This window comes from Rhincodon typus, chromosome 26, assembly GCF_021869965.1.
Source record: "Rhincodon typus isolate 14 chromosome 26, sRhiTyp1.1, whole genome shotgun sequence".
In the NCBI taxonomy this organism is placed as follows: domain Eukaryota; kingdom Metazoa; phylum Chordata; class Chondrichthyes; order Orectolobiformes; family Rhincodontidae; genus Rhincodon; species Rhincodon typus.
Genome location: NC_063357.1, coordinates 31,610,387 through 31,625,660, shown reverse-complemented (window position 1 = coordinate 31,625,660; position 15,274 = coordinate 31,610,387). Strand labels below are relative to the sequence as shown.

Below are 15,274 nucleotides of genomic sequence, written 5' to 3'. Positions count from 1 at the left end.
CTCCAGCATCTGCAGTTCCTACAATCTGTGTACAAATAAAGTTGCGCTATCCGAGATGTGATGAACTGCTTCTCCAAAATAAATATCCTGTTTCTAATATACCATTGTGCTTTCCAGCCACTATGTTTTTAGTCTTACGTGTTTTCCTGATGAAATGTTTGACCATGTGTTATCAGTCATTCTGCTTGACCGTCCAGTTTATTTCAAATTGCATTTGGTTGATTTTACACAGTGTTCAGATCAGTTTCTTCTGTATTGCCCCTTTTCCCAATATCTGCAGTTCTGAAATGTCAAGAATATTTTGTAAGTAATTTTGTCATTAACAGACTTTGTTTGCTACAATATGTTGAAATACAAAGTATTCTAATTGGAAGTACAAATTTCATGTTCTCCACAGCTCATTTTTATTTTCTGTTTGTTTGATTTATTTTTATTTTTATATAAATCTGAGCTGTTCTGGAGACATTCGTGTTTTTCAAGTCAACATGTGGGCTTTTAATAAATTTTATTTGTTTTTCAGTAGTGAATAAATACTATTCTCAAGTTTGAATATTTGAAATGTGAGAATTACTGAGATTTGACTGCATTGTGTGGTCTGTCACTGAATAAATTTCAGTGCAAAATGATCTTCATTTGGCAGCACTCAACTGTTAGTATTATGTACATAACCTCATTTTAATTAAATTGCTTCAGAGATAGTAGGAACTGCAGATGCTGGAGAATCTGAGATAACAAGGTGTAGAGCTGGATGAACACAGCAGGCCGAGCAGGAAGGCTGACGTTTCAGGTCTAGACGGCCTAGGCCCGAAACGTCAGCCTTTTAAATGGTCATTAGATAAACATATGGATGATAATGGAATAGTTTAGGTTAGATGGGCTTCAGATTGGTTTCAAAGGTCGGCGCAACATCGAGGGCCGAAGGGCCTGTACTGCGCTGTAATGTTCTATGTTCTATATTCTATGTTCCTGCTCCTATGATGCTGCTTGGCCTGCTGTGTTCATCCAGCTCTACACCTTGTCATCTCTTAATTAAATGCTTGGTTCATGGAAGCTGAAATGAAAGAACAGTTTCTGAACAGCTCTCTGTTTTATCTTCAGAATGGCAGCCAATCGAAGAACATTTACAGATGTACAGGGAACTGTTCTCTCTGCTCATAAGGAATCCACGACTGAAGATAAAATGTCATTTTATGATAGTTGGTCTGAACTCTATGAACAGGTAAAGCAACAAAGGGACAAGTGTGACTTAACAAGAAAGGGAATCATAAAAGCATAAACAAGGGCAAGAGTTGGCATTTGATTTCCTGAGCCCACTATACAATTTAGTAAGATCAAGGGTAATCTTTTACCCTGGCTTCCAATTTCCACACTATCCATTATCCATTGGTTCCCTTGGACTTAACACTGAGTACTCAACGCTCTCTGTGATAGAGAATTCCAAAGATTCACAACCTTGTGAGTAAAGAAATTACTCCTCATCTCAGTCCTAAACTTTACGTTTTGGGACTCTTATCCCAAGCTCTCAATTCTCTGGTCAGGAGAAGCACCTTCCTAGTATCTACCCTAACAAGCCTATTAAGAATTCTCTATGTTTCAATGAGATCTGTCTCTTAATGGTCTCCGTTCTAGATTATATAGATGCAACACTCAGCCTTTCATTGGACAATCCCATATCCCAAGGATCAGTTGTGAACATTTTTTGTACTCCTGTCATTTGGTAATGAGACCAAAACCAAACATGGTACTCCAGGTGTGGTCTCATCCTGCGTTGAGAAAGAACAGTTATGTGGACCTGTGAGTTGTATAAAAAGCATAGCAGGTTAGAGAAAGTAAATCTGATAAACAGCCTTGGTTCAGTGTTATAAAGGACAAATATTTGGATTCATAGAATGGAATTAGCAGAAATCATTTGTTAGGGAAGGGTAGACTCTGCTTATTTTAAAAAATGCCATAATGGTCATTTGGTGAAATCTGAAAGGCCAAATCTGTCTGAATCTGTACAGTGTTGTAATTACTACATCTTTTTTCATTTGTTTCTGCTGCAGGATGTGATGATTCTGGATTATCGTGCTCCAGTTCTGGCTGCAGAAAGTCTGGCAGCAGTAATTCATGAAAATCGTGACAAAGTTTTGGTCCTGGATGTTGCCTGTGGAACTGGACTAGTTGCTAAACAGGTTGTAAATTGTAAGCAGTACTATAGCTCTCAATATATTTAGAGTTTTAGAAAAAGTTCGTTATATATTACCTGGTTGCTTCTGATTTTCAGTTCAAAGCAAATCTGTAATAAAAGTTTTCAAACTGTAGCCATCGGATGTTAGGAAGGATTGTTCAAGGCATTAGGTTTCTGGCTTTTTGACTCATTAACATATTTGTGTTTTCCTGCAAAACATTTGCAATCAAATTAGTATATTTTAACCAATTTAATTAGTACATCCAGCCCTCTCATGTTATCTCCATGTCATTTCATCCTTTTCATATTGTGCCTCTGTTCTCTATCCCATACCATTCCATCATTCCTGTAAACATTTGCAGGCAAATTGAAACACTTTATTAATTCTGTTTCATTCACCTCTCCCAATTCCATTCCATTCAACCAATGCCATTCCAATCATGCCATACATGTATATATAAAAGAATATAATATATAACATGCCCAGTTTTAATCAATGAGGTTCCACTGACTCATCATCTGTGCTCATGTATATGGGCATTACATCCATCAATCTTCACCTTCAAATCTTTCTGTCATTTCTACTTTTCGTTTTTCTCCAACCTTCTCCAAGCTTACAACCTGATGGGAACTTTGCATTCTTCTAAATCTTCATTCCTCATTCCATTTAACACAGTATTTGTAGGTGAGCTTTGAATATTAAAGACCCTAGACTTTGTCACTCCATATCTAAGGTTGTTGACTTGCTTGCCAAGCTAGCTTGTTTTCATTCAGATGTTTCGTCACCACGCTAGGTAACATCATCAGTGAGGCCTCCAATGAAGCAATGTTGTTCTACTCCATTTGGAATTTATACTGTCCAATTCATTATGGTGAGTAGTGTCATTTCCAGCTTTGTGCTTTATGGGTTTGTATGTGGGGTCCAATTTTATATGTTTGTTGATTGCCTTATGGGTTGAGAACCATGCCTCTAGGAATATGTTTGGCTTGGGCTACTAGAGTGACATTGTCCCAGTTAAACTGATGGCCTTCATTGTCCGAGCGTACTTTTATTAATAAAAGTTTGCCGTGTAGTTTTGCTGCGAGCTGATGTTCCTGTATTCTGATGGCTAGTTTCCTTCCTGTCTGAACGATGTAATGTTTGTGGCAGTTGATGCATGGTATTTTGTAACCTACACAGGAAAGAGGAGGAGCACCTATACAAAATCTTCGCTATGAACAATAACCCCGCAACTTCATCCACAGCTGCCTACTAAATAGACAACAACAAGAGGACACCGTACACCCTAACACAATGGCCACACTGCCCTACATCAAGAACATATTAGAACTAACAAGACTCCTAAGACCACTCGGAATCATGGTAGCACACAAGCCCACAGCCACACTATGACAAACACTCACGAGGATTAAAGATCCCATACCCACAACATGCAGAACCAACATAGTTTACAAAATACCATGCAACGACTGCCACAAACATTACATCGCATAGACAGGAGGGAAACTAGCCATCAGAATACATGAACATCATCTAGCAGCAAAACGATACGACAAACTTTCCTTAATATCAGTATACTCGGACAATGAAAGTCATCGGTTTAACTGGGACAACGTCACTATAGTAGCCCAAGCCAAACATAGACACACACAGGAATTCCTAGAGGCATGGTTCTCAACTCATAAGGCAATCAACAAACATATAGAATTGAACCCCATATGCAAACACATACAGAACAAAACCGGAAATAAACTACACACCATAACAGACCGGACAGTATAAATTCCAAGCGGAGTAGAACAACATTGCTTCATCGGAGGTTCCACTAAAAATGTTACCTAGCGTGGTGATGAAACATCTGAACGAAAACCAGGCAGCTCGGTGAGCAAGTCAACAACCTCACCCACAACCCAAGCTACAAATCTTTGCTAAAACTTTAAACTCCATATCTAAATTTCTCTACTATGCTCTCCTCCTTTGAGACTTTACTAGTCACCAATCTTGATATCTTCTTAGTTAATTGTTTGGTATTACAAGAACATGATTGCTGAAGAGAGACACACTTTGTTGAATCCTTTCATCTTATGCCCATCAGGACAATTGCAAGAATACAAATGAAAAGTAAACTAGCACTTATGCTGCATGTGAGGAGGATGGTGATTGGTTGCCAAGTGGACCCTGATTGGTAGCATCATTAGTCCAGGGAATGTACCAATTAACGATTGACGATTACTTTGTCTTGTCTTTTTAACTTATTGTTTTTCTGACCTACGTTTAAACTGTGTATAGCTGCAATATAACTCTTTTTCTTCATTTCTCTATTCTGTAACTAAGGATTGTACCGAGGTACTCTCTACCTAGGATGGTGCCATGTGTTAGTGACATTGTTATACTGTAACTAATCTTGTAACTGAAGAAGCTATATCTATATGCCTTTGTACCTAAGAAGGCGCTGTAAGTGGTGACTTATCAACTTTTCATTGTACTCATTTGAGTACATGTGACAATAAAGCTAATTCAATTCAATTCATTTCAATTCAATACCTGGCAGGTTCTGTTTACATTTTAAACCAGGTAGATTGACTTTGTTTTAGAGAAGATCTGTAGCTCGAGCTGTGGCTGGAGTTGTTGGTTGGTTCGCAAAGCTCATTGGTTTTTGTGCAAACGTTTTGTCCCCCTTTTAGGTGACATCTTCAGTGTTGTCTAGCCTCCGTTGAACCTAGAAGGGGATGAAATGTTTGCACTAAAGCCAGTCAGCTGGGCAAACCAGCCAACAACTCCAGATTGACTCTGATCAGGGCATTGCCCTGAGAAATGAACCAGCGAATGGCTGTTGCCTATTTTGCAATGTTGAATTAGACACAGTGTATACATATCTTCTTTCTTCTGTAACAAACTGGTCCTGTTTATTAGTACAGGCAGCTTCCAGTATACACAAGTATATCACATTGCATGCTAGACTGACAATTCTAAATTGGTTGTCCTACACTCGGCCAAAGATGTCCAATTGCAGAATCACATCTAATATTACTGTTGCAAGGTTTTCAAGTACAGGTTGGTTGGATATGGTCAGTTGAAGGGATGTGCTGTTGATATGAACTGCTAGTCTTTGGAGTATATGAACCATATACTGGCATTATACTGGCACTGAAGTTCGTATACCATATTATTTATTTGTGTGATAGGCAAAATTTCTTTTTGGCTTGACGGCAGCATATATCACTCATCTTGCTTCTGCATAGTAACAGTGTGAAACAGCTAGCATCAGCTGTTACTCAAACTTTGGTGTACCTAATCCTTCCAAAGTAATTTGAGGTAGACTGGACACTATTCAGGACCAAGATGGCTGCCTCAGGATCTAACATGTATTTGCATGACAATGAGAAATGGTCTGATAGAGATAGCCATTATGCAGTAGGATGGTTTTGATGTGCTGTACTTCACCATCAGACCTGCATGTGAACAAATGGCCCTGTCCCTATTTATGAGGTTGCTTATAAGGAAAATTATGTAGTGTGTGGCACTTTTGGAATTCCAATGTGTGTATGCGGGAAGGTAGGTTTGCAGTAGATGGTAGCAGAGAACGCGTAGCTAATTTCTCAACTGGGATATCAAGAGCAGGGAGCTCATTTGATTGTTACACTTCAAACATGCATTTTACTACAGAATACAACCCATTAAGACATTTAAGGAAATTCTACATTCAGCTGAACTTTCAGATATAGCAAGCATATCATCTTCATATTGGAAATATGCAAGGGATAGGAGATTTAGGTGTCATTCTATTGAAGACACATCTGTCATAGAATCTAGCAAAGATATCGCGAGAGCTGGGAATAGTGAGGATTCCATGTCAACACCATCTGCACAAGTTGTTGCATTCATATGTTCAAAGAATATTGATTCATGCAATTATTGTGGGTCAAGATTGCCATGGTATAGTGCAGCAATGCAGATGACAATGGCTTCCTTGAATACTACATTACTGAATAGGCTAGCAATGTCTTTTGAGCATATGGACCCAACTTGGCATATTGCAAGCCCTACATGGTCTTCGTAAATATAAGGGAATCTTTCACAGTCTAAGAGGAAAACGTGTTCACAATTGGCTGTAGCAAGCTACTAAACCACTTGACCAATTCATGTTGTGCACACCTGCTCATTGATGAGATAAGATGTAAAGCAACATCACTTTTGTGTGTCTTGATAGCCCATACATTCACGGAAGCTGGAAGCCATGGGGGTGAAACACATCATGTACACACCTGGCAGCATGTTGTTGTACCACAAGTCCAGCAAACACTTTTTTAGCTTGCTTTCAATTAAGGCTGTCCAGTCATCCCAAGCAGCAGGTCTAATGGATACAAATTTGGATCTGTCATTAAGAATGGTGTGTATTTTGTTGACGTCGTCATGCTTGTTAAGGATTACCTTTCCAGTCACTTTGGCTAGCTTGCTGATACAAATGTACATATTGGCCTTGAGTCCTCACGATGCTGCTACATGTTCATGTTGCATGTGAAAATTGGACAAGTCATTCAGAATCCCATATTATGCTTTCAAGTATCATTTTCTTTAGTGAATACTGATTTTTGGACAAGAAAGCTGGTGATAGGGGAGTCCAGATTCAGCCAATACCTCATCCTGTTTGTGAGATGAAGACTCACCAAAATTAAAACCATGTGTAAGAACAATCTCCGTGTTTTCAAAGACTACAAGGACAGAGTGATTTGCTATGCATTTAGGAGCATCGTTAGTTTCCAAAACACTTGTGAATTTAAAGTGCAGGTATGCTTTAACGCTTATTGTTATGGTAGGAAGCAACAAAGCGACCTGACTGGATCAAACAAAAAAAAGGAAGAAATTTGCACGTTGCATATTTGTTAATTGATCTGATGAGTGAAAGATAAAAAGCTGCAAAAAGTTGTACTTTTTTCAATAATATCTTATTAGTCTGGTTTTGAATATTTGAATCACGTTGTGACATTTTCCTATGATAAAGGCCATGTGTAGGTGCAAGTTGTTGAACATTTATACAAAGAAATCTTCAATGGAAGTACTGTTTTTTTTTTGTCTGGCACACTGTTTTGAACAGGAATGTTTTAGTGTTTTGAAAATGGTCCCTTCACAAAAGTTTGAAAACCACTTTGATAAATGGGCTGGTGTCTCAGCATCAGAGAAAGGTAGAATCATAGAAACTCTCAGGTCCACAGCAGACCAATCAGCAAATAGTGTCTGCATTGCCAAAAAGGACTATCTGGCCTAGTCTTACTTTCCAACACTCGGTTGTATCCTTGGCAGTTATAACACTTCAAAGTGCATGTATAAGTTTCTCTTAAACTCTTTATATTCTATGCTTATGTTAATTGAAAAAAGTATCCCGTTTGCCCTTTCAGTTATGTTCACTGTCTAACCCGTTAAATTCCAGTAATCTATATTCAAGTACCCCAAGGTCCTCTGCATTTTCCAGTCTTTTTTCTCTAGGAACCTTCTGCCTCATGCGATCACGAGGTAATGCTCTTTCGAAGAGTCAGTTCAGGCACAATGGGCAGAATTTCCTCCTGGACAATAACAGTTGCCTAACCATGGGATTCATATCATTTTAAGCCTACTTTTTCAGACTGAACCGTGAGTTTCCTCACCATTATTTCATCAGAGAACACACAACTTCATCACAATTACATCAGTTCTGACTTACGTGCAACTTAATAGCCAGATAACAATGTTAACTGACAGCTGCTTTCTTAAATCTTGTGTAGTGGGCAGAATGTGACTAATAGTTTATTCAGTGGCATAGAAAATTTACGAAGTGGTAGATTTGACTCTTCTCCCTCTTCTGACAAACACCACTTTTGACTTTGCTATGTGTAAATAGGTTAATGGAGTGGCTAATCAAAAGAATGACTTACTTGTAAGACACTTTGGGACATGAAGTCATTGAACAGGCTATATAAATACAACTTTTTTTTTCTACATGTATGTTGTGTTGAAAAGCCTGTTTTATCACAGTACTTCATCTGTATATAAATGAAGAACTTTGGTGTGATGCAGGATATATTTGTCACCAAATTCTATTCAACAGGCTGTAAACATTGCTATTTGGATTTAGTGCAAGTTGTGTAACTAATTTCTTACGAGGCTTATTTTGTCTAGCTGCAAAGATTTGGTTTTCATAACTTTCATGGAGTGGATGGCAGTGAAGGAATGTTGGAATTGGCACGGTGCAAATCGATATACCAAACACTTCAGAAATGTATGCTGGACTCTGAGTTGCTTCCAGCATCTTCAGGTAACTGAAAACCAAAAGCCATATATATTTATCTGAGACTGGCAATATTTTGTTCTTTGACCATGTTCCTAATATAATTCTCTAATTCGATCATTGCCTAGATTTTGCAGTGCTAAAGGAACATGATCTTACGATGAAGCTGATTCAAAGGACCAAATGAACTACTGATGCTCTAATTTCTTATGTTCTTGGTACAAAGTATGAAACATAGTAGAATGATCGTTCATGGTATTCATACATTTCAAAAAATCTGCAATTCGACTTCAGGTCAATCCAGGGCAAGAATAGGAAGGTTTCAGTTGACCTCAGCATTAGCCTATGTAATTAAAAAATCAATGGCCTAATAATTTTATGCCCATGTCAATGTCAAGCGGAGCTAGATTTCACTCTTTATGTTGCCTCTGTGATCACATAACATTCATAAGCTTGAATATAAAGATTATTAAAACCAAAAATTTGAACCTATCTCCTTCTAATCTGACTGCATCCATGCTCAAATCCAACCCTGACTTTGTAATCAAGCCTGTCAACAAGGATGGTGCTGCTGTTGTCTGGCATACTGATCACTTCATTGTGGAAGCTGAGTGCCAGTTCTTGGACACCCCCTCCTGTCTCCCCCGGGCCTGGTTTCCACCATCATTCATCAGTCTTTTGTGTCTACATGGGTTTCTAATCTCAATTTATCTGGGAATCTCCTCTCCCTAGGCTCCAAGCTTCCACCTTCATCACTAAATCCGAGGGACTGCCCGAGCAGACTCATTGTTCCTGTCTGTTCCTGTCCATGGAACTTGTTTCTTCCTCTCGACTCCTTTTTTTCTCCACTTGTCCAGTCCCATCTCACTTACATCCTAGAGTGGGTCTTCAATCTACTGCTTTTGGCTCAGATGTAGGGACCCTTCCCACTACACCACAGAGACCTCATCCATTCTTAAGCAGATATGAAAAACTAACATATTGTAAGTAGTACTAAAACATCACATTCCCCTCCTTTTTCTGTCTCTACTTTCTAGCACTCCTGATTTAATTTGTATTGCAAAACTAAACAAGAAAGGAAATTATTTCCTCAGTAGTACAAGGTCAGATTTTGCAGATGTTAATCTGAATTTATGTTAAATTTATGTTTTAATTCTGTTTCAGACAGTTATGATGCTGTTGTGATTGTTGGGGCATTAAGTGGAGGGCAGGTGCCACCTGCCATCCTTCCTGAACTCCATCGTGTTACCAAAACGGGTAAGAAAGTTTTGAGGAAGGGTCACCAGACCCAAAACGTTTTTTTCTTCGCAGATGCTACCAGACCTGCAGAGCTTTTTCAGCAACTTCTGTTTTTGTTCCTGATTTACAGCATCCACAGTTCTTTCGGTTTTTAAGAAAGTTTCAGGTCTTTTGCTAAACCTGAATGGTTCTATAGAAGATAAATGTAAATGACTTGGGATTGATTAAGTACAGAGATGTGGCATGACTTAATACAATCTTCCCTTAATTTTCCAAGTGCTTAGTGTAACACTGAATTTGTATGTTTAACCTCCACAAACCAGATTCAGTCAAGCAACATCTGATACGTCCTGAGACAGTCACTGTCAAGCTGATCTGGACCTAACCTGTGCTACAAGCATATTAACATTCAGCAGATATTTCACTTATCTTGAATTGAGTTTCCTATTGCTAACGTATCACCGAGCAGACAGTATCATCGATAGAATTGCAGACAGTAACTAAACTAAGTGATGCAACAATATTAGGAAGGCTGCTAATAAAATAGTAATAACACAATATGGAGCTGGAGGAACACAATAAAATAGTAACCTTCTTTTTGCTCTTTTCAAAAGCATAGTGACTGCATCTAGATGTTTGTTCCAAAATATTATGCTTATCAGAGAAGAAAAGTATGTCATTTCTGGTGACTTGAAGTGCAGTGGTAATTGAGATTTATTAACGGTTTCTGGTCATTCAATGCACTGCTGATGAACCAAGCTGTTGTCAGTATGAATCAGTTTGACTCTGCTTCTAACAACAGCGTCAGTCTAAAGACAGGCTAAGGAGATATTTTGATAATATTTTTGTACCTTTAATGTAGTAGCCCAATTTCTGCCTGATTATTGCACCTCCTTTTTTTACTCTCTGCTACCTCAAACTTGAATCCATTTTGAATAAACTTTACCCTCATACCTGTTGGAAAATCCATTGATCCTCCTTCACAAGTAGCATCACTGACTGCCTTATTTGCCGATATAATCAAGCCTCTCACTTAGCATGACTACTGGGAGCCAACTTCTCCAACTACTTTCCCATCTCACTCACCATAATAACTGTTTTGGTCTCTCCCAGAGGTCACGGTCTCATCCCTCTTGCATTTTCTTCCAGAATATGGATTCATTCGCAGATAAAGCTACTGTCATTTGTCATGTTATTATAATGGATTGCATTGTCACTCAGACTTTGATTGAAACTTGAATATGTGACATCTTGCCTGTTAGTGCAGCCTTCCCGTACATACATTTTGAACTTCCCAGCCACAAAAAGAAATATGTCCATGAAGTTTATTCACCCTGGCTGTGATTGGTTGCAAGGTTGATGTGGGCTTCTGTGCCTTGTCAGAAGTTAACCATGTACTCCTATCTGTGAGCAACCTCCTGACTCATGTCATGATTTTCACTTTCATCATCAGGGGTTTACTCTCACTCGTGTATCTTTTCTTCTCCCAAGACATCCCACTTTGTATAGGGATTTTGTGGAGACTCCAGTGAGCCACTATAATGCAGGATTCTGGAGTATACTGTGCTGCACTGTCTGACTGGGCCAGGCATCTGAATTTCATTTTCAAAAGCTCTCATAGAAGCATGTGCGACGTTGTACGTCTCCTTAGTTTGAGGATTCCTGACAGATATCATCCGCCATGTCCTGAGGTGGTAGACTTTGTCTCCAAACAATCTGCATGCACCAAGTGGTATTGAATGCTGCAGGCACCTGTGAGTATTCCATAATGTAAAAGTAGTGACAGCTCTCTGTATATCATGCAAACCTTTGTTATTTGACTGGTGTCGTCACAGGTGGTCTATAGATTCAGGGAGTGGAACCCTTTTCTATTGATGAAGGCTGCTGTTTGCTGATAGGGCACTCCGAATACCAAATGGGTGCAATGGACTGTACCTGTAGAAATCCTGCAACAGCAGTGAAGCAGACTGCTCTGGTTGTCTGTCTCCTTGCATCCAAAGGGAAATGAATAAATTGGTATGCTTTAGCGAAGAGAGCATCAGTCACTTTGCAGATACATTTGTGAGTGGCCTCCCACATATCTTTTGCAGAGGTCTCCAGTGGTTCCCTAAAATAATCAACTTGCATAGAAATTGCAGGCCACTGTTACATTCAAGACAACTGGAGTGGCCAGCAGCTTGCAGATGCAGAATGCACTGGCCCTGGGACATACTGAGGAAGCTTCGACTTTGCCTGTCTCTCGGTTGCAGATAGCTGCATTAAAGCACGTAAATGCAGTTTTGGGCCACCTCTCACCTGTATTTCACATGATGTTCCTGTATGGTATGACTCGGCAAGCAGGACTTCAGCCATTAACTGCTGCTGCAGCAACCTTTACCCTCTAGTTCCTCATTAACTGCAATGTGATCAGAGGAATAAAAGGGTTGATCTGTGTCATTCACTTGTCAGTTTCAGGAGATCTGCAAAGATTATTTAAATTCTTAAATCTATAATTGTATGCACATAGTCTTCTTTTCCTTTGACTTCTGCCTTGCTAACCTTCACCGCTGTGCCTGAGGTAAATCTTTCAGCTAGCTAGCTTTCCTACCTAGTCTCCTCCCAACCAGCATGGAACATGGAAAGCAGTGTCCTCTGTGACTTCAAGAACAACTCCTTGTGATCAAACATACAGGTGCACGGAGGTAGAGTACATTTTCTGGGGTACTTAACTGTTGCACCTCCCTATTTGTAATAGTTGTATTTTTTTAAGAGAGGTGGTAGCAGAACCCTTCAAATCTTGTTTTGGTATAATGGAACAGCCAGCAGCAACTTACCTCTCACTTTTCCTGCCACCTTTCCCTTTTTTGACTGGAACTTCTAGCTGGGATGTGTGAGCTTGCAGTCTTTGTAATGATTGGCTGTGCCCACAGGTAGCTTATGGATTGACAGTGTATTCCTTGCCCAATGCTTTATGTATACCTCAGACATAATGAGATAGCAGTCAGGGCACTGTAAGCTTTGGCTCTATGACTTCGTAAGACTTCATTAAAATGTGAGACAATAGGCTATCTTGTTATGTTAGTTACAAAGGATTTGAAAGCAGTTGACAATGGTTCTCATCTACTGAACTCATGGTTATTCAGGTGTGCCTTCAGATGGGAAATACTTGAAGCTATATCACACCGGTCGCCCCAAAAATGGACTGTTTCCACTTTGGCTATAGCCTTTTTGAAATCACAGGAGAGTTACACAGTTATTTTCCAGTTTCTGTTTTCAAGTTACTGCGATTCATTATTTGGCTGCACAGTGCTCTGTTCAAGCATACCCGTTACCCCGTTCCCTAACACCTTGCAGTTGGCCCTGTTTCTCCTAATCCAATGGCTCTGAATTGCCTGTAGGACCCCTCACAATCCTAGTTGTAATGCCTGTGCTGATCGTCTACCCTCCCCCGATGGAAACCAATTCAACCCTAGGAGACCATATACTCCTCGACCCTCCTCTTCAGAGCCCTACCCTGTCATATCCAACTGTAATTATTTCCTCCATTACATAATAACACCAGACAAAGTCACTGACACGAGAAGGAGTGATGGATTGAATATACTGTATATTATCCTGGGTTTGACTATCCAGACAAACTGTCCCTGGATTGACGCCTGACTGACTGGATATCACTCTTGCCCTAATAACCTTTGCTTCCTTTTTCTGCTTACAAAGTTAAATGCTGTGCTACCACAACTACCTTGCTTTGCTAGTTATGAAGTTCTGTGCTTTTCAGCCACACTCACCCCACTTTTTGCCACTTAGACAATTCAGCCCTTCAGCTACCTATCCCCCCTCCCCTTGCAGTTTATGCAGTATTTGGCCTTTAGCCACTCGCATCCCAAATTTGCCATGCACTTCAGGCACAAACTGCTCTCTTTTTTGTTAGCCAGTGCTTTAAGATGGACAGGGAACACAGCCAGCCTTCCTTCTCATTGAGGGCTTGACAGTATTTAGAGAGCTCACAATGCAACTTAATGGATGCATTATTTTAAAATTGAATAACTATGAGGTCAAAGCAGAATGTACTTAACCCTGAACTTCAGGAAGAAATACATGTCACCAGGAACATGCCTGCAGTATGTGGCCGTGTGTCTTACACTTTGCATTGCTCAATTGGGCAGAATTTATTTGGGCAGCCAGCTTAATTCCAGTGAGTTGTGCTGCTGATGCATGTCAATAAGTTTCTGAACACCTGCTGGCGACCCTGCTTTTAAAATCGAAGAACTTAGTTACTGAAGTTCAGCTTGACAGCAAGATTCTGACTCTTGACTGTCTCTGGAATGAGTTCACATGCACATTGTTCTTTTCTCCTTAGGTGTGGAAAGTCCTGCCCTTTAAATTTGTTTTCTGTTCTTCAGGGGGCTTTGTGTGCATGACAACCCGAAACAATACCTCAAACCGACTCTACAAAAAACAACTACAGGCTGTAATAGAGGAAATGGAACAGAACAGATTGTGGGAAAGAGTTACAGTGCAAGAAATAGAACATTGGGAAAAAGCAACAACTGAAGCTGAACAAGGTTCTACATACATCTCTGGGATTATCTATTTATACCGAAAATTAAGGAGTTATGATTAAAATTCCACGTGAGAATAATGAAACTAAATCTTCATTGAGGTTCTGTTGCTTCAGCATGGATCTTAATTCATACTGACCAGTCCGATGTTTGTATAAAATACAGGATTGTTGCTAACAAAAATTGTTCTACAATAAAATTGTATTCATAGGCTGATTGGCAGTTGTCATTCTAATGTAAACAGTGTTTTACAACTGGAATGAGTAAACTAAATTATTTGTGAGAAAGTAGGTATTCCACAATCACTGATAACACCTTAGTTGGAGCAATGTCTATAAAAGCAGAAAATACTTGAAATATTCAGCAGGTGTGACAGCACTTTAAGAGAGACATTCCAGGAAAGTTGAATAAAATAGCATTAATAGTATATTATTAGAATCTGCTATCTTTGAGGCAAACATGTAGAGTTTAAAAACTGGAAATAGTAGGTTTCCTTTCTCTGCATTGAAATATCTCTTTTTGTGTTGATTTCACTTTTTAGAGAAGTATCACATTTGTCTATGTCCAACCTATTTGGAGCAGGTCAGCACCTACATGCAAGTCACAAGCATCAATAGCAACCATGAAGGCTTCCTGAAATTCTGGGCGACAAACACCATGCTGTTTATTAAGATGGCTTTCAACCTTTCAAAAGCTGCTTGGCACTCTTGTGACCACACTTTTTTACCTGTAGCCAGTAAGTCAGTGTGGCAGCTGTGGTGTTGAAATTTGGACTATATTTGTGGTGGAAACCACACATTCATAAAAAACATATGATTTCCCTTTTCACGTTAGGCAGGAAAATCTATCAATGCCTGCATATTGTCTCTGAACTATTAAAGTCTTGGGTGGGGGAATACCCATGCGTTATAAGGCTGTTTGCAAGTTACGCCATTACGTCAGTTGACATAATCTTCTGTAAAGCCTTCCAGCTGTTCCATGTGGAACATATGTTATTTCAACCAAGTTGCTCTCATGCTCTCATTTCTGTCCTGAGCCTGCTGCAATATTGTAACACAGCA

The 15,274-nt window shown here is 39.5% G+C and overlaps 1 protein-coding gene across 6 annotated transcripts in view; it reads left to right on the top strand.

Annotated features, from left to right (window-relative positions):
* Window positions 1-14,427, top strand: part of mettl27 (methyltransferase like 27) — a 28,742-nt gene extending 14,315 nt beyond the window's left edge. For 5 of the 6 annotated variants that reach the window (XM_048612499.1, XM_048612498.1, XM_048612500.1 and 2 more), the window contains exons 2-6: window positions 1,099-1,219; window positions 2,046-2,174; window positions 8,325-8,460; window positions 9,598-9,690; window positions 14,055-14,427. In XM_048612499.1, the coding sequence (XP_048468456.1) occupies window positions 1,100-1,219; window positions 2,046-2,174; window positions 8,325-8,460; window positions 9,598-9,690; window positions 14,055-14,275 (699 nt within the window). In that variant the 5' untranslated portion in view covers window position 1,099 and the 3' untranslated portion in view covers window positions 14,276-14,427. Of the gene's footprint in view, window positions 1-1,098; window positions 1,220-2,045; window positions 2,185-8,324; window positions 8,461-9,597; window positions 9,691-14,054 lie in introns of all 6 variants that reach the window. The other variant, XM_048612503.1, reaches the window with a different exon arrangement.
* The last annotated feature ends 847 nt before the right edge of the window (window positions 14,428-15,274 follow it).